At 52.8% G+C, this 26,111-nt stretch overlaps 2 protein-coding genes across 7 annotated transcripts in view; one reads left to right on the forward strand and one right to left on the reverse strand.

The window, feature by feature from the left end:
* The first annotated feature begins 657 nt into the window (after nt 1–657).
* On the forward strand, nt 658–22,836 carry BACE1 (beta-secretase 1). Of its 2 annotated transcripts, none has more exons than XM_080815716.1 (9): nt 658–1,358; nt 14,802–14,890; nt 16,345–16,561; nt 17,055–17,192; nt 18,033–18,167; nt 19,136–19,237; nt 19,604–19,753; nt 20,005–20,176; nt 20,830–22,836. In XM_080815716.1, exons 1-9 carry the CDS (start codon nt 1,098–1,100, stop codon nt 21,069–21,071), a joined length of 1,506 nt encoding a protein of 501 aa, XP_080671842.1. In that variant the 5' UTR covers nt 658–1,097; the 3' UTR covers nt 21,072–22,836. The 2 variants fall into 2 exon arrangements, with proteins under 2 accessions (XP_080671842.1, XP_080671843.1); XM_080815717.1 differs by having other exon boundaries at nt 990–1,358; nt 16,345–16,429.
* A 292-nt stretch (nt 22,837–23,128) lies between these two features.
* RNF214 (ring finger protein 214) overlaps nt 23,129–26,111 on the reverse strand; it is a 45,597-nt gene continuing 42,614 nt past the window's right edge. For 3 of the 5 annotated variants that reach the window (XM_080815713.1, XM_080815712.1, XM_080815714.1), the window contains exon 15: nt 23,129–25,566. In XM_080815713.1, the coding sequence (XP_080671839.1) occupies nt 25,501–25,566 (66 nt within the window). In that variant the 3' untranslated portion in view covers nt 23,129–25,500. The remainder of the gene's footprint in view (nt 25,567–26,111) is intronic. The other 2 variants (XR_013967527.1, XR_013967528.1) reach the window with 2 other exon arrangements.

The raw sequence follows: 26,111 nt of genomic DNA on the forward strand, positions 1-26,111 counted from the left end.
GGGGGCTCTTGGGGACTCACAGCACTCGAGGTGGAGGTGAGGGCAGGTAGAGTGTCAAAGGCACACAAAGATTCAGGTGACAGGAGACCCACAGATTGCAGATTCCTGTGGAGACAAACTGTCCCTGCGCTTTCCCCTCTGCACCTTGCTTATGCCCTTGGCCGCCTCGAACAGAATACCCATGTATCCCTCTTACTCTTGCTCCCCCAATCTCTGCTGGTGGAAATCCCACCCATTCTTTTCAGCTCAAATTAGATGCTCCTCCTCCCACCCAGTCGGTCCAGATCCCCAGATGTCCCCCCAAATCCCTACTCATCCATGCCACATGGTCTGGTACGGGGCACATGGGTTTTCTCTCTCCATGTAGCCCCAACGCCTGGAAGAATGCCAGGCATCCAGTGGGTGCTCAATACTTGCAGAATGAAGGAACTGACGGAACGGGAGGTCTGCCGCCACTCTCTCCGACGGTCCCTCCCGCCCGGCCAGGGTCCTGCAGGATGGACTCCGCCTCGGCAGAGGGCATCCCAGACCCCTCGCCAACCCCGGAAGCTGGGCTGCCGGCCATGGGAAGACTACACTTCCCAGCGATCCCAGGGAAGAGCGAAAACCCTTTGGCTTTGACAGCCGCCGCCACAAGTCTTTCCGCCTCCCCAGCCTGCCTAGGAGCTGGGAGCTGGATTACGGTGGCCCGACCAGCACACGCAGCTGCGGGCGCCCGGAGCCCCTGCGCCTTGCCCCGCCGCCCGGCCAGCCAGAGGACCGAGAAGCCCGCGGCCGCCGACCTGCCATGCCCGCCCCTCCCAGCCGCCCGGGGGGCCCGAGCCGTCCTCTCCCAGACCTCTGCTGAGGCTGGGCGCCACTGGCCAGATGTAGCCGGCTTCGGATCCGTCTCCTCCCCTCTCTCTCTGCGGATTTCTCCTGTCTGATCCCCACAGCCTGCACCCGGGGGCCGGCGAGGGGCCTGCAGGCTCCGGAGCCCTGATGCCTCGCAGCCCCCTGTCCTGAGCGGCCACCACCGGCTCCCGGAGTTGAGGGCAGCAACAGGGCCGGACGTGGTCCCGGAGTGAGCCCAGAGGGCCCCAGAGGCCAGGCCCACCATGGCCCAAGCGCTGCCCTGGCTCCTGCTGTGGATGGGCTGGGGAGTGCTGCCCGCCCGCTGCTCCCAGCCCGGCATCCGGCTGCCCCTGCGAAGCGGGCTGGGGGCGCCCCCCCTGGGGCTGCGGCTGCCCCGGGAGACCGCGGAGGAGCCGGAGGAACCCAGCCGGAGGGGCAGCTTTGTGGAGATGGTGGACAACCTGAGGGGCAAGTCCGGTCAGGGCTACTACGTGGAGATGACCGTGGGCAGCCCCCCGCAGACGGTAAGGTCTCCAGGCCAGCCCTACCCTCCTTCCTGCATGGGGGTGGGAGGGGTGCAGCATGCTGGCCCCCGCTAAAATGGGCGGGACGGTGTGGACTGGAGGGACCATCTCCCAGATGTTTCCTCTGGGATCCGATTGGTAGCAGTCACCCCCAAAGTTCGCCTTTCCCACCTCTCTTCCCCTCACAGGCTTCCCTGCCTCCCTCATCTGACTGCCCTCCCCTCGCCCCAGCCTCTCACACCTACCCCTCAGTAAGGATTTGGGGCAAGAGAAACACTCCGTGGGAGAGCCCGGCCTGGGGGAGGGTCCAAGCAATAGGGGCACTGTGAACAGGTGTCAGTCCTGCCAAGCCTGAGTCTCCCAACCCTGGCACTGGGGATCTTGGTCCACCCAACCCTCTCCCCTCCTCCGGTGTTCTGGGAACCTGGGCTTCTGACTATCATTCCCAGCACCCTGAGGACCCAGGAATCCTGGCACGAGTTGGAGCAGCCCCTTGCTCCCACTGTCTGGGCTGGCGCGGGGACAGCAAAGTGAGGTTTCCCAGCTCCTCCTGACCTCCACTCCAGCCCAGAAGCCCTGGACAGACTCCTGCTTCCCCAGCCCCTCCCAACTCTTCCCCCTCCCCCTGTGCCTTCTGCACTCCAGCCTCTCCCCCTCCCCCGTGCTGCGGAGCACAGGCCGGAGGGGACTGAATGGAGCCTGGGGAAAGGACTAACCACAGCCCAGGAGCCAGAACCCCCTTCTAAGAATGCGACTCCCTCTATGAGGCGATAGGCGCGGGGGGGAAGGGAGCGTGGCGGCGTGGATGGAGAAAACACCACCAGCTGTCCCCATCCTTCCAGTCTTCCGTGGTACCTGCAAGGTGGCAGGTGGGGGTTACACCCTCTGTGCCTGCGTAGGTGGGGTGCTGGGGCTGCCCCCTGGGCACATCTGCCTTCTCTGTGGGTGGTGGGCCTGGGCGCGGGTGGCAGGACGGTTCTGTATGTGCTGGTGTGTGTCACCTTGAATCTGAGCCTGCACTTTGCTGAGCCAACCCCCTCCCCCCAGATCCTTGGGATCTGTGTCCGGGAGGCCTGCCCTTGGGAGGGTCCCTGAAGGTGGGAGTGTGTTTACGTGCAGAGAGGGAAGAGCCACACTTCTGTGAACTTCTCAGACAACTCTTACCCTGGATCTGGGAGAAACACAAACCTCCATCCCCCAATTACCTGAAAGAAGCAAGTCTTCCCAGTCCCCACCTCCCAGGCCTGCCTCCCACCTCCCAGCTGATGCAAGGCTCTGGTCTCCCCTACTTCCCCTTCTCTTTCCTGTGTACCATAACTTCCCCGGAAAGCCTCAAATCAGTGTGACCATAGGCCCCTAGCAGCTGGGACCAACAGGAGGCTAGGTATGATCAGATAACGGGGGGGACTTGGAGACTTGCAACCTCTGGCCGCCAGTGTCTGCTACCGATAAGTGATGCAAGGACTTATACCCTGGGGCATGGACTCACAAAGGGGACACACAAAGGGGCTGTGGAGCCACCAGACAGACCAGGAATTCCAGCACCAACCCACAGCTTTTCCTTTTCTCAGTTGTGTGGCCTGGGGCAAATTCTGCAACCTCTCTGAGCCTAAGACCTTGTCTCCAAAGTGGGTGAAATGAGATCTCCTTTGCAAGGTTCTCGTGAGGGATTAAATGGGACTGTGTAAGGGAAATCACCTTGAACAATGCACCCAGACACACGGCTGACCTCTAGTACATATGAAGTCACTTTCTGCTAACTTCTCCAGCCATGTGTGTCTCTTCTGGGCTATGCAGTGAAGCCTAAGAGCCTGGATGCTCTGGACCACCACGTTTCCCACATATGGAACTCAGGGGACAGGTACTAGACTTCACTGGACCCCTGAGATCATATGTATTTCCCCCAGCCTGGGCCAGAAATTGGCCAAGAGTAATTGCCCAACAAATGTCAGTTCCTTCCCCTTCCTTCCTAGTAAGGGAAAGTGGGTCTATGGTTCAAAACTGGCCCAAGAAACCATTGCCAGGGAGCCCACAGTTGGAATGACTCTGGTTCACCCTTTGGCTGGGAACCCAAGCCAGCGCCAGCCTGTCTGTACCCTGTGGTGACTTTGACTCTCTCCCCAGCAGTCTCGAGAAGGAGGCCCTTTCTGCTCAGCTGGTGGGGCTGTTGTGAGCACCAGATGAGGACCTGGTGCACTTTCTCTATGCCAGGTGTTTAGGTTCAGGGGTTGAGAACTGACCCACCAAGAAACAGGAGATAAGTTTTCTGCCCACAAGGAGCATAGAGTATGGAAGTGTAAGTGCAGGGACAAGGTAATCCAGAGCAGCACCCAAAGGCGGGCCCCCAGACCCTCGCCACCAGAATCTATTACAAACCTCTCTGGCCCCATCCCAGACCTACTGAGTTAGAATTTGGTGGGTTATGGCTCAAGTTTGAGAAGCACTGATCTGCCATCGTACAAAGAGTGAGTGCTATAGGTGTTCAGGAGGTAAAATCAGGAGGTAAATCCCCCTCGGGGAGGTGTGCTGTGAGCGGGATCTTGAAGGATGGCTAAGAGAGGGGAGGCTGTTCCCAGCGGGGAAGTGGCATCTGTCCCATCAAACTGTCATTGCACTTAACTCGAATGTCCACTGCTTCCCCACCCTTCGCCTGGGTCCCTGGGACCAGAAGCCACAGCGAATGAGAGAATGAGTCGTGTGCATTCGCTCAGGAGACAGCGAGAAACCCAGTCCTGTTAATGCTACAGGTCTGGGTAAAGAGGATGAACCAAATTGCCAGAAGCCTTAAATATGAAGCTCTACAGTTGGGGCTGGGGTTCGCGGATGTCTGGGGAAGCTTGAATTTCTTTGTACTGGGGCTGACATAGAGAAAGCAATCTTTGAGGAAGAGACATCTGACTTTGAGGAGGAATGGGACTGAGAGGTACGGGGGTGACGGGCTCTGTCACAGCAGTCCAGGTGGGAGGCACCACGAGGACAGCACGTGACCGTAATAAGACGGAAAGGGAAGGGAAGACCAGGATGCAGGAACGTCCCAGGGCAGCCAGACACAGGATTCAGGGACACTGGTGTGAAGAGTGAGGAGGAAGGCATGAGATGATTTTCACGATCCTGATCTGGGTTGAACTGGAAGATAACAAGACCATCTGACGGACCCGGACAGCTGCCAGGAGGGGTTGCTGGATACAAATACATACCTTGTATTTGTGGTGGCAGTTTATGTAAAGTTTTCTAAGACGTTCTACATCATTTTCTTCTTGACAGTAATTCCTGCAACATATACAAATGGTCTCATCCCTTCTTGCAAAAGAAATGGGGAGTGAAAGTTTAAACAGTTGGCCAGGAGACCGGCCTGTAAGCTGAGACCCTTTGTCATCTGGATCCCAGATACTCTCCCAGCCACCTGCCCGGGTGGCTGGGGGACAGGAGAGGGAGAAGAGCATTCCTTTTCATTTTCCCATGACACCTGCTCCCGTGTCCCTTACTAGACTTAAGTAGTATTATAGAACATACTATAACTGGTTTTTTATTTGTTTCCCTCCCAGAACATCAAGCTCTTGAGAACAAGTTCTTTTAAAAACATTTTTTTTTGCAGTGTCTTATTTGTCTTTAATATCCATGATAGCGGCAAATTCAGAACACGCACCTAGAAAACACTGAGCGAGTGAATAAATAAAATGTAAGACATCTAAATAGAACTCATGGTGGGCAATTCTAAGTGCAGGACTGGCGCTGTGGGAGAAAGAAGCACTTTCATCCTTTTCACTTAAATGAAAGGATATCATCTCATTCTAATGGGATGAGCCTCAGTCTCCAAATCCAGGATAATGATAATGATGGTTCTTTCAATGCAGTGTACAAATGCTTGTCGAGCACCTACTGTGTGCAGAAGAGAAAAATAATGTCATTGCCCCCGCCCTTGGAGAGCTCAGGATTTGGTGTGAGACTCAGACATATGAACAGCTAAATATCATATAAGACCAAAAGCGTTTGGTACAAAAAGAAGAACAGTGAGTCTTAGAAGTGCAAAGAAAGAAGCAGTTACTACTGACAGGGTGTTAGGATAGGCTTGCTGGAAAAGGTAGCATTTGAGTATGGCCTAGAAAGATGAGAAAGCTTTGCTATTTGGAGAGTGGGGGGTAGAAAGGCTTCATGAAGAGAGGATGCACGAGCCTGGCTGAGAAGCTAGGAGCTGCGGCAGTGGTGCTGGGAGGTGGAGTGCAGGTTGGGCTGTATTCTGCAGGCAGGCGAGAGTTCTTTGAGTATATGAGAAGGGCAATGAATGGTCCAGTATCATTCTGGTTCGAGGAAAACAACTCTGGGTGGAACGTAGCTGGATAGTCTAGAGCCCAAGACTAAGACCTGACTCAGGGCCCAAGGGCCTGAAAGACGCTGATGGCAGGGAGGACAGAAAGGATGGGCGGTCCTCAGAGATCCAGCCTTCACATGGCAGTTCAACCGGGAGTTCTGTGCTCCTGGGAAGGGAGAGGGAAGAGAAGAGGTTGTTGGAACACAACAGAAGGAGCGAACTTTTAAAGCATAATGTAGGTCATCAGAATTCCATGCTTATGATTCTGCTTTAATCGCAAGAGATAAGTACTAGCGTGTCCTTTGGGGGGGGGTGGGGAGGTAAGGGAACTGAGGCTCAGAGAGACTAAGGGGTTTGCCCAAGGACACTCAGCCAAGGAAAACAGAGCCGGGGTTCAAATCTGGGTCTTTGGATTCCAAGTCTAAATACTGGGTTCGTTCTTGTGTTCTCCAGTCTGGGACATGTTGGTTGCCTTTGAGATGCCAGTCGGCCATTCTTATCAATGGATCCAGCAGCTAGCTAAGCATGGGGATCTGGAAACCAGGAGAGAAGTTAGGACTTGACCGGTAGACTCTGGAGTCACCTGCAGAGATAGTTTGGAAGCCAAGTTCACAAATGGGCTTGTTGTTTGAGAGAGTGGAGGGAAGTGGGGGGCAATGATTAGGGAAAGAATGTTGAATGTAGACTGGGACTCAATGGTGCAAGAGAAAATGATCAGAGAAGTAGAAAAATGAGGGTTCAGGGTATTGGAAACCAAGAAGAGCCACATGGTTTTCCACCCCCTCTCCCTCAAATGGTTTTCAACTGTGAATTGTGGGATTCTATAAAAGAACCTCAAGGGGCGCCTGGGTGGCTCAGTGGGTTAAGCCTCTGCCTTCAGCTCAGGTCATGATCTCAGAGTCCTGGGATCGAGCCCCGCATCGGGCTCTCTGCTCGGCAGGGAACCTGCTTCCTCCTCTCTCTCTGCCTGCCTCTCTGCCTACTTGTGATCTCTGTCTGTCAAATAAATAAATAAAATCTTTAAAAAAAAAAAAAAAAAAAAGAACCTCAAGGGGCACCTGGGTGGCTCAGTGGGTTAAAGCCGCTGCCTTCAGCTCAGGTCATGATCTCAGGGTCCTGGGATCGAGTCCCACATCGGGCTCTCTGCTCGGCGGGGAGCCTGCTTCCTCCTTTCTCTCTGCCTGACTCTCTGCCTACTTGTGATCTCTGTCTGACAAATAAATAAATAAAATCTTTAAAAAAAAAAAAAAAAAAAGAACCTCAAGGATGAAGGAGATTAGGAAGAAGGTCTGAGGCAAGACTTTGGACCTTTCACACCTCCCATCACCAAGCCCTCCCCCTTCTCCCTGCTTGCAAGTCAACTTTTATTGTTTTTATATAGTGGAATTCCAGATCCTTCCATCCTTCCATCCTTCCTTCCTTCCTTCCTTCCTTCCTATACCAAAAAGGTTGAAAACCATTGACCTCAAAGAGCCACTATCCAAATTAGACAAAGCAAGATTAGACAAGATCCCACTTCTAAGTTGCCCACCTCGTCTGTGCAACCTGAGGGTTGCACAGAGGGCTTTGCTAGGACCCTCACACTGTCATTTCACACACTTCTCCTCTGCCTCCCCAAGTCAGGAGAGGAAGAGTTCAGCTGCGAGTGGGGGGTATGGGAAAGACTGGGACCTCCCACTAAAGTAGAAGGTCAGGAACCCTTCTTGGGTATCTCCAATAAAGATCTAAGCAGAAAATTCTGGTTGAAAATCCAGGGAGAGAAACATCTGTCAGGGAAACTGCCATATCTGACCACTAACTTCTCTTCTGGGAGCATCTGTCTTTGGGGCCTGGGCAGTGGAGAGGTCTGGGCAGGAGCCAGACCCTTTTCCCAGTCCGCGAGCTGCCCGGAGCTGCCCCAGGCAGAATAGGCCCAGAGGGCTGGGAAGCATTTGCTGATGCCACGCGTGCAGCAGCTGTAGCCAGTAGTTCCTGAGAGGGAGGCAGTGCTCCCTCTGAGGAGAATGGGGAATCAGTAGTCTTAGGGGCTAACTGGGGGAACCAGGACTCCCTGGGCTTTTTTTCTCAAGATTGTGACAAAGCCACAGAGCAAGCTGGCTGAGCTCTGTGCCTCTGCCATGCCAGCCTGTCCCCTCTCAGCAGGTCTCCTGGACTGCTAGCAACCTGTGGCTACTCTCCACCGCCCACCGTGCCCCCCCACCCAGACCCTGTGCCTGGGCTACACTGGCCTCTCGGAGCTGGTGAACGCCACCAACTCTTTTCCAGTGCCTGTAGACTTTTTGCCAAATGGCGAGAGGCATGAGCGATGGCATCTCCCAGTGGCTCAAACAAGCCTGTTCTGAGCATGACCCAGGTGCCCCGGAGGAGACTGGGCTTCTGCCAGAGATCAGCTATCTTTTCAACTGAGGACAGACCAAGAGAAGATTAAAGCCACCGCAACCTGTGCATAGGGACACGATTAGACAGTAGGAGACACTTGCTGTCTGACGGTGAAAAGCAGGGAGCCAGTAGCTGCTGTGAGACCTCACGGACTGGGGGTGCCCAGGCAAGTTCTGTGGAGCCCGTGGGCGCTGGGGAGCTGTGTGAAGAGCCACCGCAGGGAGGGGACACAGACCGAGGAAGTAAAACCTCTCTCTCCAAAAGAACAACTCTTGTTCTTTTCTCTTTGGTACGTGGGATCCTGCATAAGGTTGGAAAAGGGTTCTGCTGCTTAAAAAAAAAAAAAAAAAGTTCGAAAAACCATCATCTTACATCTGTTCTTTAAGAACAGACATGGACATTTTTGGACTATTCACCTCCATCATATCATCTGAATAGGAAGCCTTAATAAATATTTGAGCTGGGTTTGACGCTGGAGGACATGCAGCATCCTAAGAGGACAAGCGTGCATCAAATAAGGTTTGGGGTGACCCTGCCACCTTAGAATTCCTTAAAAACAAAACAAAACAAAGTAGGGTAAGTGGCACCAGGGAGCCTGCTTGCCCCCAGGTATCCGTCATCAGCTTCAGCCTGGAGAGAAAGGTGGAAGGCAGAGGATCCGTCTAGGGAAAGGATTTCCAGTGGGTCAGCCGATTTGGTCCAGGTGGAGGGAACCTGGACAGGATCCAATCCCTGGAGTCAGTTGGAGGCAGGAGCTGTGTGCCCTGTTGGCCCTGAGCCTCTCCCAGATGCTGACGTTAGGCTCCTCTTGTCCTTCCTTGTCCCCTTCTCTCAGCCTTGGGCAAGCTCGGGTCTGGGGATATCCACTTAGGAAAGCCGATGGAGCCGACTCCAGGCTCTGAGACCAAGGAAGTCCTTGGTCTAAGAACCTGCGTGGAAAATCCAGCCAGTGTCATGGCTATGGTGGGCATCAGTTATTGTCACCATAGACAGTCCCAGATTAAACCACCCCTCCGAGGTGTGTGGGACTGAGTAGGAATAGCTGAAGTCTGTAGGGTCACAGGGAACTGCAGGAAATCAGGCAATTACTGTCAGTGCAGGAAAAAAATCATTATGGAGCACCTGCTGAGGGCTAGGGATGGGTAAGATAATAAGGGTACAAATGTGCTCCCTACACTTGTGGGTCTCATAGTATGGGGGACAGACATCACATAAATGGTTAAAGATTTTATTTATTTATTTGACAGACAGAGATCACAAGTAGGCAGAGAGACGGGGGGAAGCAGACTCCCCGCTGGGCAGAGAGCCCGATGCGGGACTTGATCCCAGGACCCTGAGATCACGGCCCGAGCCGAAGGCAGAGGCCCAACCCACTGAGCCACCCAGGCGCCCTACATAAATGGTTAAAGGTTTGATGAGCGATATACAAGAAGTACAGTGGACCGGCAGGACCTGCGCCTTATCTTGGCTGGGGGCGTCAGGGCAAGACCTTTGGGAGAAAGGATATTTACACTGTGACTTGAAAGATGACTAGAATTAGTCAAAACAGAGAGAATATTCCAGGCATAGGAAAGAGCATACACAAAGGTGAAGAGCTGAGATCATCGTGCTTTTGAGAAGCATGAGAAGCGTGGTGAGGGAGAGGGAAAAGTGGTGAGAAATGTTCATTGGAGTGGACCTGTGGTAGGTGAGATGCCCCCAAGGACAAGGATTTCAAGATTGAATTTGGATGGTGAATCTGGGATCTGGTGCTATGTAACAAACTACTCTGAAACTTGGTGGCTGGGAACAAGAGTCATAGTGGTTTCCAGGATTGTGTGGGTTTGCTGTGGCTCTTCTCCAGGTCTTATCTGGGCTCACTCACGTGGCTGCATTCAGCTGGTGGGTGAGTGGGGGGGTCCGCTGGACCTCCTTCTCCATGAAGGCTTTCATCCTCAAGGAGGCAAGATGGAGCTTCTCCCCGTGAGTCTCAGGGTAGCGTCCCCAGAGGAATCCCCAGGGCACAGGCCGTCCCCAAGCCTCTGCTTTCCTCCTTTGCTGATGTCCATTGGCCAGAGCTGTCACATGCTCAAACCTAGCGTCAACGTCAGGAGATCACACAAGAGCCTGGATACAGGGGTGTGTGATTCCTTAGTGTAGCAATCTGCCATGTACTTCCTCTCCAAGTGAGAGACGGGAAGGTCAGGGACATGAAAGACCGGACGTGGAGTTGCCTAGAACCCGTGGATTCCCATCCAGCTGTGTGGATCTTTGTGCAGAACAGATCAAGTTGCCCACTCATTCCAGACGTCAGTTCCTTTCTATAAAATGGAAGCAAGCCTTCTACATGTCAGCTTCAGGTAAAAGGCTTGCTAGACAAGCGTGTGAGAGCTCTTCCCCCATCAACTCAGAGGCCCACATAGAAGGAAAGGGACTTCCTCTTTGATAGGAAGAATTAGAGTTAAAAAGCTCCCTCCTAGGGCCCCGGGATAGGCTACGAAGAGAGGTTGGGATCTTAGTAACTAGAGATCTTTCAGAGTTGATCTTTCAAAATCTCCCTAGGCCAACCGACAGATGACTCCCGAAGGTTCTTTTCATCCAGAATAATCTGGGCTGTCCCTGTCTGCTAGTGAGAGCTGGGGCCAAGACAGGTGAGATTTGGGGAACAAAGAGTTTACCCAGAACCCACTGGCTGCACACCCATCTCATCACTCAAGATCTGTTGCTGAAAACTCCTCCAGGGGAGCCTGGCCCGCTGAGTGAAATGGGCAGGTGTACCTTTCCCTAGGGGGCTTGTTAGCACTTCCCAAGAAGTCACCATCCCTCAGAGGCCCCCAGGGACACATTTGTTTGTTAAGTGATTGGCTGTGACCTAGCCCTGACCCTAGGTTGTGATCCCCTGGGGATCTAAATACAATAGCTGCAGAGACTCCCAAGTCAGCCTGGCCCCAAGGGATGGAGAAGAAGATGGCTCCAGGACCCTAAGTCTTGCGTCCCCTTCCCGTGTCAAACCACAGCCCTGGCGAAGGGAAGACAGGTCTGAGCTAAAGCCACACCTCAGAAGGCCCACAGCTGGGGAGTCCTGGGGGCATCTCTGCCACCCAACAAGCAGGACAGACTAGTTCTTTGTCCCTTCTGCCAGGCACTGTGATACCCTCTGGGGATACCATGGGGAATTTTTAAAAATTAGATACAAGGGAGGTGAGAGTTAATGTGAAGCTACAGAGTGACACATTGTATGGCAGCATTTTCATAAGAGCGTCTGACCTGGTCTTTCCCTCTTACGAAGTCGTTCCTTCTGAGCTCGGACTACAGGATGGTGGGAGATGAGTAGACACACCCGCTGACGGAGAGGAAGAGGTCTGGGCAGAGCGAATGGCCTTCCAGGGGGGAGGACCGTGGCTGGTCTGAGGACCTGTGAAGAGGCAGGTGTAGCCGGTGGGCAGAGGTCTGGGGCGCAGAGAACAAACTAGGCCGGGTGTACAGCCATGACCGGACAATGAAGGGCCGTGTAGGAAATGCCAAAGCTTTAAATTTTTATTTTAGTAGCAAAGGAAAATGATTGACACAGAAGGCAACACGGTCAGATTTGTACCTAGAAAAGACCACCCCAGCCGCAGCGCAGAGGCAGGTTGGAGAGGTCAAAGGTGGATGGACGCTGCCAAGGCCAGTTGAGAAGCTATTGTGATAGTCCAGAACGTGGCCCAGGGCGACAAGGGAGGTGGCCAGAGTTGAGTACATTTACGAGACTTTTGAGAAGGTTAATTGGACAGGACTTGATGCATCGAGTAGAGATGGGAAGAGGAAGGTGTTAGGATGTCCCCCCAGTTGCTGACTTACAGAACAGATGGATGGTGACGCCATCCACTGACACAGTGAGCACTGGGAAAAGGCAGATGGGCGGGACTGTGGAAGGTCGGCTTTGGACATCCTGATTTTGAGGGAGTTCGCTCTGTGCTTCTGGTGCTCCAAGGGGAGGAAAGGGCTTAGGGCTCTGAGCTTAGGAGTGATGGGCTCATAGGGGATACTTGGAGCTGCGGCCACAGGGGAGGTGGCTGAGGGAGAGCAGAGCCTGCAAGGAAGAGGGCTGAAGCCCGAGCCTCGAGAAGGGAGCCCGCAAAGCAGACAGAGGAGATCTGGTCAGAGCCGTGGGAGGACACCCACAGGCCAGGGGGACAGGGAAGAGTGTTTCTGGGAGGGAGACGTCCTCACAGGCAGAGGAGGACTGATTTGAAAATGCCTTTTGTATTTGGTGACATGACGTCTCTGGTAGCTGTAGTAAGGGCTGTTTCATAGTGGAGGGAGGGGCAGCGGAGAACGGGCTTTGGGATGGGTTGAGGAATGAGTGGGAGGTGAAGAAATGAAGACAGCTTGGCTGAGAACTTCGGTTGTGAAGGAGGGGAGGGGAGCTGGAGGTGGAGGTGAGATTGAGGAAGGTTTTTAATGAACAGACTTGAGCATTTGTAAATGCCAACAGGAGGAACCCAGATCGGGGTGGGGGGCAGAACGGCAGCGAATCCACTGGAGGGAAAGGGTGTGGTTCCCAGGGTCGGGCACCCACCCAGAGCAGGGGAGGGCCAGCTGAGGGAAAGGATGGGTGGACAAGGCCACGGGCAGGTTGCAAGGACTGGCTGTGGGGATGAGGGAGGCCCCATCTGACAGTCTCTGTTCCAAGCAGTAAGAGGCCAGGCATCCCTTGCTCACAACCACTAACCCTCCTCTTCCAGGCTACCCTTACCTGCCCCGTGTCAGGATGAGTAGTGGCTCAGCTGCCTAAGGCCGCTGCCCTGGGACAGGCCTCCATGGGAGCCGGAGGGGGAGAAAACCTGCCCAGGGCTGGAGTAAGAAATGTTAGAAGGACGGAACCAGGAATCCCTTCTCCCAGAAGCCGGGAGCACTTTGCAAAGAGCAAACAGACAGCTGGCCATTTGCTCAGGAGGGAATCTCAGCTGTTTGTTTTGGTTTCTCATTTTTTTGTGGCGGGTGGAGAGGGGGTGGCGGGCAGACAGGGCCTGAACTCCCAGTGTCAGGGTGGGTGGGCTTGACCTGCTTTGAGGAGGAGGAAGGGGAAGCCTTCCTCAGCTGAGAACGGCTGGGCCTCCTGGCTTGGAGTGGTTTGCAGGAGGGGAAGCGGTGGGGAGGCCTGGACCAGCTGGGGCCTCAGAAAAAAACCCTGTGCCAGAGCGAAAGGTGGTTGTGTTTTCCTGGAGCCTGTCAGGCACACGTTCCGGGGAGCCCTAACCCTGGGGACCCTCTTTCTTTGGGGTCCAGTGAGAGGAGGGATCCCTGGAAGAATGAGGCCAACCCTACCCTAGGGCTGGGAGCAGAGTCCTGGCGGGTGGGGGAGGGGGTGCTGGGATAGGGGTGGGGGGGTCGTTTTAATCATTAACCTGGTGGACTGAAATCTGAGCTTCTGTGCCTCCAGCTCTATTGATTCTGAAAGCACAGCATCTGGAGCTGGTGGCTGCTCGGAGACCCTGCAGAGGGCCCCGGGTAGAGACAGGGAAGAAGGGCGGGCAGGCAAATGGGAACCAGACCAGGAGTAGGGGGCTGGGGAGGAGGGCGGGGTGGGGTCAGAGGTCTGGGCCACCGTGGGGAGGAGAGGAGGCGCCTCGGCTTGGGGGGGTGGGGCAGGAGGCCCTCGCAGGCATTGGGGGAGGTGCGGTCTGCAGAGCCACAAGGACCCCTGAGAGCAGGAAGGAGCCTGAGGATCTGGCAGGGAGGAGGAAACTGAAGCCCAGAGGGGCACAGTGACTTGCCCAAGGTGACAAGGTCAGAGCCTGCACCAAAACTGAGGTCAGCTGACTTCACTGCACTGAGGAGAGAGGACGAGAGAGTAAAAGGGCCCTGAGGTCAGGGTAGCCACTGAGCTGATGGGCATGAAAAGTTCGCAAAAGAGGGCTGAATTCTCAGGGTTCCAGGCTTCCGAGGACAGGGGCATTCCCTCTTTTTGCCTGTGAGGATACTACCGGCATTCAAAACATGGCTCTAGACCGACGGAGGGAGGGATCAGGCCATTGAAGGAGAAAGGAGGGTCAAGAAAGAAGAAATGCTAGAAGGAGCTGCACCGCAAGGGGCACTGGGAAGACACCTGTCCGTATCCAACTTAGCCAAAACCCAGGGCCCTGACAAGATGGGTTTTCACCGCGACAGCAGAGTGGGCTCCTGGCTCCCTCCTATTTTCTGATAGTAGGACTCAGAGCCCTGTGTCACCTCTGAGACAGGAGGGGAGCCCTTCGTGGGGAGCCACATTCTGGCAGGCAGGGTCAGAAACATGTGGCACCTACAGGCCGTCCTGGTCCCTGCAGCTTCCCTGGCCAGTGCCAGCTCCTAGAATAGCATTTCCGAGCTGGACGGGGATGCGAGCCCAGCTGCCCGCTGGGTGATATGCTTCCTAGGAGGACCAGAGGAGGGAAGGCGTGAGCTCGCAGACAGATCGGGACAGGTACCTGAAGTGAGGGCAGTCTGAAGGTAGAGAGAAAAGAGGACTGAAAACCACACACACGCAGAGATAACGCGGCTCTGACAACACAATGTTAGGATTCCACAGGGAAGCCAGGAGCGGGCACGAGGCCATGCTGAGGGTGTCCGGGGACGCCACATTCTGTCTGTGGTCATGGTGGTAGCAGGCACTCGGCTGTCCAGCCCTGCGTCCTAGAAGCTTCTCCCTGGATGTTCCAAAGGGAGACTTGGTCGGCTGTGGCGTGAAGGACAACAAAGGTAGTGAGCCCAGAGCCTCATGTCGGTAACATTTTTCTCTCCCCTTCCTCCGACAGCTCAACATCCTCGTGGACACAGGCAGCAGTAACTTTGCGGTGGGGGCCGCCCCCCACCCTTTCCTGCATCGCTACTACCAGAGGCAGCTGTGAGTCCTGGGGAGAGCTAGACAGAAGAACCCTTCCCAAGGATCCAGGGCCCGGAAGGGTCAGGGGAGGGCTTCGGGGAGAAAGACTAGCTCCTCAGATCCTTTCCAAGAAAGAGTGGAGAGGGGGGATTTGAGGCGCTCTCCTATGGGCAAGGGTAGGTTGAGGGGCCAGAAGGAAGTTCTTCAGGACTGAGATGGGGCAGCTTCCTTGGGGAGGGAAAGAAGGAAGGAGAGGAGCCCCAAAGCTCCCAGAGCCATCTCAGGGTCTTGTCTCTGCTTGAATTGGGAGACATGGAGACTTCACCCCCCACAGGGGCTGTCAGGCATCTGGCAAGACCAAGGCGGTCTAGGCGGAGCAGGCTACCGTGACTGCTCCCTGTGCTGTGCTCTCACCCAGGGGCTGCTCCTGGTGGCATCACACAGGTCAAGGGACTGGAGGAAGAGCCTTCCGTAAGCCCCACGGCCTGGACCAGTATCAGGGCCCGACAGCTGAAATGTCTCCCTGCACCACCCAGGGTTCCAACAGCCAGATTTAGCTAACCAGTGGAAGGGAGGGTTGAAGTGAGTTTTTAAGGTAAGAGGCATAGAGATGACGTGGGAGCCTCCTTAGCATAAACACAAGAAGTGGCGAGAAGACATCTAATGTCTGAGGCAGCTCTGTGTGTGGAAATCTGTGAGGGGAGCCTTACATCCCATTCTTGGACTTGTAGGCAGATGCCAAAGCCACCTGCCGCGTCTTCTGCCTTCCCCATCTGAAGAAATCTGGCAGGGAGCGGGGTGCAGTGAGGACCCAGGAAAGGGATTCATTGCAGCTCCTGGTCCCAGTCCCACCGCTGCCCCCTGCCCCACCCAGCACACACACACAGGCCTGGGTCGTGGTGCAGTGAGGCACGGGTGAAGGTGTCACGTGCTGACAGGCCTGTTCCACACAAGTAGTGTGTTAATACTTACCTGCTCTGCTGAGATGCGGTGCCAACTCTTTCTTTGGAAGAACTTGCTGTAGAGGTTCCGCGTTCCTCCCGCCTGGCACTTTCTCTACCACTCAGATGGTACCACCAGGTCCCAAGGCAGCGACAGTCAAAGGCTCTTTTTCTCTGGGAGCCCGATGAAGCCGGGGGGAGGAAGCGATGCCCACTAGCTGTCCCTCTGCGGCCATGGGCACAATACACAAAGCTAGGCTTGTTCCCCACAGGGCCTGAGCTCCAGATCTAGGGATAGGAGCTGTGGAGACAGGACAGTGAGCCCCAGCAACAGCTCCCCTCATCTGTTTGCAAGGTTACTCTATGTTCTGTTCTGGGTGATGGAGCTGGGATGTTCTACTGAGCAGCCTGAAAGCATCTTATCTTATGTGGGATGCCCCTGAGATAAGGCGAGGCCTCGGGAGTAGGTTAGATGCTGGGTCCCCGTGCCGGGGTCGTGGCACGCCTCCACAGACCTCTGCCTCCTCTCCACAGGTCCAGCACATACCGGGACCTCCGGAAGGGCGTGTATGTGCCCTACACCCAGGGCAAGTGGGAGGGGGAGCTGGGCACCGACCTGGTGAGCATCCCCCATGGCCCCAACGTCACTGTGCGCGCCAACATCGCTGCCATCACTGAATCAGACAAGTTCTTCATCAATGGCTCCAACTGGGAGGGCATCCTGGGGCTGGCCTATGCTGAGATCGCCAGGGTGAGAGGAGTGAGGCCGAGCCCTGGACACTGTGTCCGCACCGCACCCTGCATGTTACCGAGGGATGGGCTTGGAGAGAAGGGGAACTAAGGGAGGGACACAGATCAGCCTAAAGGATTAGTTAGTGGGGATAGGGTGGCAGTCTGAATCCCGTCCCTGCAGAGATCAGGCCTATAGTAAGGGATGCTGTGACAGGTACAAGATTAGGCTCTGGTTCCTACCGACTCTCAATATCTTAAGAATAAGGGAGCCCCCCACCCCCAGACCTGAAACAGGTTAAGCATATGGGGATCAAAGATCCTATAGATCTTTCCTGTTTGCACTGCCAGTGTCTCTTGCTAACCCTCTCTCTGCCAATCTCAGTACTTCAAGATAGCCTTTGCCAAGGAACATCCCCCGAGTTTTGCTTTTGCCTTCCCGTTTAGGCAGGAAGCTGGCCTCTCCAGTAGGGCCCTCTGTGTGAGGCTTCCCTCTTTGTCTCTTTCTGCCACAGCCCGATGACTCCCTGGAGCCGTTCTTTGACTCCCTGGTAAAGCAGACCCACGTTCCCAACCTCTTCTCCCTGCAGCTCTGTGGCGCAGGCTTCCCCCTCAACCAGTCGGAAGTGCTAGCCTCAGTTGGAGGGAGCATGGTGAGTACGCCCTACGAGAGGGCAGGTTCTAGCACTGGGCAGAGGGATGGGTACCTCCCGCCCCCCAAGGCTGCAGCAGAGTCTTGGGCTCTGCTACTTAGAATCAAGAGAAACCTCTTTAAACTTGCCACCTCCACTTTTCTTTTTCTATCCTTTTCTTTGCATTATCCAGAAAGAATTCCAGGTAACTATGGTAAACTTGGAAAGGATGAGATTAGGGAACTTCAAAGGAAATGTAAATAAGACCTCTGGGGCACCTGGGTTGCTCACCGAGCCCCATGTCGGAGCACCCTGCTCAGCGGGGAGTCTGCTTCTCCTTCTCCCTCTGCCCCCCCACCCCATGCTCTCTAATAAATAAATAAAATCTTAAAAAAAAAAAAGAAGAAGAAGATCTCTCAAATTAAGATGATTCAGTCTGATGAGCAGAAGGCAGCGATATAAGGAGTTTAAAAGTCTATTTATTAATTAATTAGGATAACTGGTGAATGGTTCTCCATCTCTAATACACTGAGAAAATAAAACTTGTAAAAGAAGCAAATAATCATTCATTTAACATTTATTGTGCCAATTTGGATTTAAATAACTTTATATTGAGGGTTGTGAGACTCTGAAACAAATAATTTAAAATCCTGCAAATTCTTCCCCTGATATATTCTTAACACATTGAAAAAACTACAAATCACTTTGGGACAAGATTTGATCAGAAGAAGGAAGATAAGAAAGGTGGCCTGTGAAGGGCTTTGCTACCCCCCAGAAATCTCTGATCCCACTGTTTGCTCTCTGGGTGACTTGCTGTCCCTCTGTGCCGGGACACGGGTACCTGCCTCCCTTTGTCTCCAGATCATCGGGGGTATCGACCACTCACTGTACACGGGCAGCCTCTGGTACACACCCATCCGGCGGGAGTGGTACTACGAGGTCATCATTGTGCGGGTGGAGATCAACGGGCAGGACCTGAAAATGGACTGCAAGGAGGTACCACCACCAAGGGGAGCCAGGGAGAGGGAAGGGGGAGGCAACATAGGATGAGGTCAGACCCTGAGTTATGAGGTTGGGAGGATGAGGCAGAGGAGCGGGACCTGCAGAAAGGGTTGGGGGCTGAGCCCAGAACAACCGGGAGCTTAATGGTAACAGCAACACAGCAGGACCTGAGGTTGGGGGCTAGGGACTGGCAGGGCACTTGCACGGGGACCTTGTGGCTTATGGTCTGGTAAGGGAAAAAAGCATGTCTGGGCTCCAGTTACCACCTTGCCGGGCGGCCCTGGGCAAGTCTTGTGCCAGGCAGTGTGGAATGATGCAGGGGAAGCATCTGGCTTTGGAGCTGGAAAGACCTAGGTTTCTAGCTCTGCCATTTACTGGCTGTGTGCCCACAGGCAAGTTACTAGGTTGTGTTTCAGTTTCCTCATCTGCAAAGCAGAGGGGAAAACAGCTTTTCCAGAGATTGTGGTGAAGACAGAAAAATAAATTGTTTCTCCCAGTGCCTGGCGCACAGCAGTACCCAATAAACAGCAGCTCAACCATTTGGGTCTTCCTTACCTAGATTCTTAATATATGTTCAATGAGAATATAAAAGAACTATGAAAAGTTAAAAGCACTATACAAGGTAATTTTATTTTCAAGATTTGGAGAATGTCTGCCCAACCCAAGATACTAAGAGTTAGCATTTACAGAATGCTCCCTATGTGCCGGGCACCATTCTAAGCGCTCCACATGTATTCATTTCATCCTTATAACTCTTTGAGGTAGGTGCTATTATTATCCCCATTTTAAAGATGAGGAAACTGAGGCACAGAGGCTGAACAACTTGCCCAAGGGTATAATCCTAAAAGAAGTACCAAGCCAGGATGCCACCCTAAGCAGTCAGATCTACCCTTACGATTCCGGCCAGAGCCCAGCATCAAAAAAGGCTTTTGACTCTTCTAACCCTCTCTTCTCCATCCTAGTACAACTACGACAAGAGCATCGTGGACAGTGGCACCACCAACCTCCGTTTGCCCAAGAAAGTGTTTGAAGCTGCCGTCAAATCCATCAAGGCAGCCTCCTCGGTCAGTGGGACTCAGGGCAGGGGTACAAGAGATGATACAGTGTCAGAGGAAGTCCGTGAAGGTCACAGCCCTCAGCAAGAGCCAAGCTGTCTACCCTCAGATCCCTCAGATCCTTCTACTTAAATGTCTTCAGAGCAAGTCTTTGACGGGCCTTGGCGTGCTCATCACACAGGCCCCCTGGTGCAGAGTTTTGGCCTCACTCTCCAGCTCTCTTCCCCTAATTCTTGGGTTTCAGTGTGCTTTTTCCCAGTTTGGACACTCCATAGAAAAGCAAAAAGAGGGCCCAGTAAGCGTTATCTGAGAGCAGGAGAAGCGAGATGGCAGAAGAGGCGGCTTCCTCACTGTTACCCTCTCTTGACCACACAGACGGAGAAGTTCCCAGACGGGTTCTGGCTGGGGGAGCAGCTGGTGTGCTGGCAGGCAGGCACCACCCCTTGGAACATTTTCCCAGTCATCTCCCTCTACCTAATGGGCGAGGTCACCAATCAGTCCTTCCGCATCACCATCCTTCCACAGGTATGTCCCCAGCCAGAGTCGGTGGGGTCCCAGGAAGAGGGCAAGGTTCGGACGGGGAGGCAGGGAGCCGGTGTGTCTTCCCAGAAGGTGGAAGACAAGAGAGCAGTATCCGGAGGCACAAAGCAAGCCCACGGAGCTCGGGGATGGTGGAGGGAAGAGCACCCCCTAAGCACAGATAGCTATAAGGCCGGGGGTGGGGGGGGCACGGAGCGGGGAGGACATCCTTTCCCTCTTGGACTGCTTGTCCTTAGCAATATCTGCGGCCAGTGGAAGACGTGGCCACGTCCCAAGATGACTGCTACAAGTTCGCCATCTCACAGTCCTCTACGGGCACTGTGATGGGAGCTGTGATCATGGAGGGCTTCTACGTCGTCTTTGATCGGGCCCGAAAGCGAATCGGCTTTGCTGTCAGTGCTTGTCATGGTAAGAGAGCCAGGGAGGAGGGTGTGGGCTCATCTGTGCGTGTTCTCACTGTCCGGCAGTTAGGAGCCCCCCGGCCGTCAGTCTGGGAGGTAGGCAACAGTTGCCTCAAGGCAGAGTCAACACACTGTTAGAGCTAGCGTCCCGGCTTGGGCTCTGTCCGTGTTGCCTGGCGTGGTGAGGCCTGCCCGGGTTGTAACCTCTGCCGGAGACCCAGAGCCGCCTCAGCCCCTAGGGAAGCTCTAGATCCCTGGGCAGCAGGCCGAGCCTGCAGTGACCCTGTGGGCTGCTACCCGATGGGGTCGAGGGCTCCTCCAGAATGGCGGTGGGGTCTTGCAGGTAGTATCGGCGGAAGCCGGTGAGCGTACCGGGCATACGTGGGGTGTCTTTTTGGTCAACTCAGAAGACTGACCTTTAGGTATCATTCCTACCGCCTGGTTACACAGGAAAGGGTTGTTGCTCCCAGGGCCCTGGGAGGAGATGTGGTTCTACCTAGCATGGCTTTTCTGGCCTGCTCCTAAACATCTCTGAGGAAGGAGGGGCTAGAGCCTCCCCTCGGGCTCATTTCAAGGCCTGCCAGGCAGTTCTTTTTGTCGTATGACCCAAACCGCTGTGTGGCGATGAGAGCTGCCCATTCGCGTTTGCCCTTTCCCCAGTGCACGATGAGTTCAGGACGGCAGCGGTGGAAGGCCCATTTATCACCCCGGACATGGAAGACTGTGGCTACAACATCCCACAGACAGACGAGTCGACCCTCATGACCATAGCCTACGTCATGGCGGCCATCTGCGCCCTCTTCATGCTGCCGCTCTGCCTCATGGTGTGCCAGTGGCGCTGCCTCCGCTGCCTGCGCCATCAACACGATGACTTTGCTGATGACATCTCCCTGCTGAAGTGAGGCGGCCCGGGGGCAGGAGACCGAGGTTTCCCTGGGCCGCATCTGGTAGTTCACTTTGGTCACAAGTGGGAGACACTGATGGCACTGGTGGCCAGAGCACCCCGAGACCCTCACCTACCCACCAGATGCCTCTGCCTTGACAAAAAAGAAGGAAAAGCAGGCAAGGTGGGTTACAGGAGTGGCACCTGTAGGAAACATGAGACGGAAGAAAGAAGCACTCTGGTGGCGGGAATACTCTTAGTCACCTCAGGCCTGAGTTGGGAAATTCTGCTGCTTGACACTTCAGCCTTGAACCTTTGCCCACCGTCCCTTTGGATTTTCCAACCCAAAGTATTCTTCTTTTCTTAGTTCCAGAAGTAGCGGCATCACAGCCACGTCACCCCAGTGTGCGTCTCTCTGCGGAGAAAGGGCCAATGTCGTTTCCCTGCTGGCCCAAGTCAGTAGGAACGGATGCACAGTTTGCTATTTGCTTTAGTAATAGGGACTGTATAAACAAGCCTAACATTGGTACAAAGATTGCCTCTTGAATTAAACAAAAAATAATGAGACTGAATATTTGTACAGATGGGGGCGGCTGGAAGAGGAGAGGAGAGGGAGCACAAAGACAGGGAACAGCTGGGATCGGAGCTAGAAAAGGCAGAACCATGACCACTTGCCAGTCCCAGTTTCAGACGGCATCTCCAAGAAAGAAGCCCATCCTGGAAGATGGGTGTTGCTGCCCAGTGTTTTCTTTTCTGTGGTTGTAGCCTGACCAAAAGTGAGTTGGGAAGAAGGGCTTACCTAGCCAAAAAGCTCTTTTAAACTCTCTTAAATGAAAAGTGCCCACTAAGAAGTTCCATCTGACAACTCAATTTCTACCTGAAAGATTGCACTTGTCTCTACCCGAACCCTTTGCCCCACACGCATAACGCTGACATTTCCCACCCCACCCCCAGTCCCAGTGCCCTAGGAGGAAGCAACTGGAACACAGCAAATAGAGCAGGGCTGGGCTCTGTCTTCCTGCTTACGTGTTCACTCCCTGCCCCAAATCCCTATTCCTCTGCAGCTCTACAGCTGAGGTGCTGAGAGGGATAGACAGGAGACCTCTCTAATTTAACCCTCGCAGGCAGAATCTATCAGATTCACTCAACAGGTACAGGTACCCCGGTGCCTCTGCCCGGGTCTCTTCCTGTTCAGCTGAGCATAGCAGTAAGATCTCCACATGACACAGAGCGGTTTCATCACCTTCTCCCCCTCTCCGATGTCCTCTCCATTACCTTGGCTAAGGCACCCCACAGTGGCACTAGTATTTTACCCAGTGTCCGGACCGCGGGGCTTTCTGGCTCTACCATCATTGCCTTTGGTAACAAGGCTGCTGGAGAAAGGCTGGCAGCCCCAGGGCTTCCGTACTTCCTTCACCTCCAGAGCCCCTCAGGGGAGGCCACCCTTCTCCCCTATCCTACTCTCTATTCCCCACTCCAAATAGTACTTGGCTACCCAGGCTGGTTCTTGGGCTAGGCAGTGGGGACCAAGTTCATTTCCTCCCCATCAGTTCTAACACAGTCAACTCTGATACCAGTGTCAGTGGAAGACGTGATTCTCCTAGTAGTCCCACCGGATCCTGTCGCTAGCTTGTCAACACACTGCTTCCAGGTATGGGACCTGCCTGCCGAGTGTGGAATTACCTGATGAGGGAAAGGGAAATACAGGAGGGCCTCTGGAGATCCTGGCTTCGGCCAGCTGCCCACAAGCCATAAACCAATAAAAAAGAGAATACTGAATCACAGTTCTTTATCTGGGTTCTCTTCATTCCCCTTGCTCTTGGTGCTGCTTTGGATGACTGGGAACACCCCCTCCTAACCACAAAGACTGTCAGGAAGACTGGAGACTGTTTCCAGCTCGGAACTTACTGTGTAAATAAAACTTCCAGAATTGCTACCATGTAATGAAAACGCCACATTCTGCTTTATAATTTCTATCCATGTTGGGGAAAACTGGCTTTTTCCCAGCTCTTTCCAGGGCATAAAACTCAACCCCTTCATTAGTAAGTCCCACTTTCCTATTTTTTTTTTAACTTGTACATACTTTTCTTTTTACAGTTGCTTCTTTTCTATCCTGAAACTATTAAGTCTAAGTATATATAAAAAAAAATCTTGACAACGGTTTCTTGCTTGTAAAAATATTATATATCTCTATTTTTAGAATCGACTCCTGAAAAGTGACTGTCCCATCTCTACTCACTGCATTAGAGGCCTTTCCCACCTATCTGCATGGCTTCTACCCCTGCAGGCCAGGAGACAGAGGGAAAAGGGAGAACATGGGTGCCCAAAACTTAAATGTTACTTTCTGACTGATCCCGAACAAGACAGAGAAGAGAGCAACAGTGAGGCCCCAACTTCCACACACCCCAAACATCTGTCCCCCTGCTATAGTTGGCTTTCAAGGGGCTTTTACTAAGAAGCTTGTTAAGCCCCCTCCCATTTATTCCTTTCTTCTCTCTATACTCCTTTGGCTTCAAATATTTGTAGAAAAGAAAGAGAACAGCATTTATACCCATTCCTAATTTCTAGATTTTTAGGGGAATACTGAAAAACACTCCCGGTGGCCTAAAGGCTACTGCAAAGTTGATGAGAGAGAAAATCTTTTGATTACAAGAGAAAAAGTAAATGCCCCCAACTGAAAGAACAAAGGAACCGGTCTTCCATTTTGCCACATTTCCATTCATGACAGCTACAAACTGGACATTAATATTTCATGAACCAAAGAAGTGGGTCACCTGACCTCTACAGAGGGGAGAACTCAGGCCATTTCAATCACCCCACAAGATGCCAATGTGGTCCTGGGAAGTCCACCTCCTGAAAATGAAGCCAGTCAACAAGCCTGAGCAAGTAAGGCAGGAGAAGGGAAAGACTGCATCTAAGAGGCTGATGGGCAAGGATGAAGAACAAAGAAGGAAAAGATAAAAAAAAAAAAAAAACAGAGAGCAGGGAATGTAATTGGATCTGAAAGGGAGAGGCTTTGCTACCCTGATAGTACTGCTAGTGCCAGGAAGCATTTCCAGGTCACAGAAGGGGAAAATCTGAGCTGTTGGTAATATAACGATGTCCTTCCCCTGGAGCTAATTTTTTTTTTTTAATTAACACTTGGTTTCTCCTTGTTTAATTCCAAAAGAGAAGAAAGCTGAAGCCATTTCCCGTAGGAGTACAGATAAAAGGATAGGAAAAGATTCAAAACTCTCATAGATTCACAGCTTTCACAGGTATAAACCTAAACACCGGAAGTGCTCAATAAGCAGATGTGGGAAAGCGATCTTGTTCTAGATAGCTATCTATAGAACAAATGACTTCTAAACCTGAAATCCAACTCCCCTTCATATCACTTTGGCCTCCATTTTTCCCAGGACAGGAAACATGTCCCCCATAATTTTCTTGCTTCAAAAATTAAAATCTGGCATCCCAAGATCATTCTGCAAGTAATTTTGCACAGACAACTCCTCACCCCAGTGCCTGCCTGGAGCTCACCCAAGGTCACCGAACAACTTGGTTGTGAACCAACTGCCTTAACCTTCAGTGGGGAGGGGGACTAGCTGACCAGGAGACCAGAAGTGAAGGGGAAGAGGTGAGGCCTTCACAAGGTTGGTCTGTCAGAGCTTGATCGGAAGCCAAGTCAGTGGCAGCAAGGGACGGCTTGGCCCAGGAAAGATCTGTGGGCTGTGCTAGTTTCTAAAGAGAGGACTACCCAGGAAGTCAGATGGACAGAAGTTTTCGGGACGCATGGGGGAAATGGGACCCAGTTATGTTGTTATTCTTGGACTGTGAATTTGCTGATGTAAAACAGAATATTCTGTAAACCTAATGTCTATGTGCAAATAATGAGCGTTAACACAGTAAAATATTCAATGGAAATTCAAACTATTAGGATTACATTTTTTTTTCTCCATCGGTCTCATTTTATCCATTTGGAGTCGAGTGGCTAGAACAACACTGGGGCTTCCGTGGGCTTTCGGTAAGCAAGGCATCTGGTTGGACAGCGGGTGAGCACCAGGGTTCAAATCTGCATACATGAGCCTTAAGAAAATGAACTAGAGGCTGAGCCAAATCAAAGCAGGATGGCCTTAGAGCAACAGCAGCTTCCTAGATGGTTTTTATATTGTACTTGAAAACAGCCCTAGGCAAGAATATCGTAATTTCAAGGGCAAACTAAACATCAGCTACAATCTGCATCCCTCGAAGGAACTGCAAGTGGAGGGGGAGAGACCATTTCTGCATAATATACATACTTTCATTTACGAACATTTGGATACAGACTTTCTATACACACATTACCTATATAATAAAAATGTACATGGCATGAGTATAGGTCACTGTATAAATATAGAGTTTTAGAAATCTTGAACCCGCGCTTCCTGTTCACATCAGTTTCTCCTCTTCTTCCTCCCCAGTCAGGTCCGTCATTTAAGAGTTGGACAAAAGGGACAAGTGTCATTTGTGTTGGTCTGGGCCCAGAATTTGATACACTGGAAAGGAAGAAAGACATATCTCAGGTTTATCTGGAAAGGTGAGGGAAGGAGGGGAGAGCGTGCCACCGAGGTTCACTAGGGCTGAGGAAGGCATGACTATGTCAGACAGCCTCTTTCCCCATGGAAAGAGATGGGCTATTTCATTGGCTCTTACCCCCAAAAGACTCTTCAGAGCAGGGGAATCTATTCTTTTTACAGGGACCATTAACAATTAGCTAAGAATGGTACGGCGCTGCTTTGTGTTGGAGACCTGGGGTGGACGTCCCCTTCTCGTGATCCATTTAGGCTGAGATGTGCTCCCATCTCCAGATACCACCACCCTCAAATCTTATTCAGGATTCTCCCCTAAGAATTTAGACGTAAATTTAGTTGCTGGCTCTTGGAAAATGAAAATGAACAAAAGAACACAGTAAAGAAGGAATCATCCCTGCTGCTGGGAGACTTAACTCTGTCTGGTAACATAATCCACCATAGGAATGACCTGTCAGTCTGTGAAGATCATCCCCAACAGGCAGACCTCCAAGCTGTTCTGTTAATGGATT

The sequence above is a fragment of the Martes martes genome (assembly GCF_963455335.1).
Source record: "Martes martes genome assembly, chromosome: 10".
Taxonomy (NCBI): domain Eukaryota; kingdom Metazoa; phylum Chordata; class Mammalia; order Carnivora; family Mustelidae; genus Martes; species Martes martes.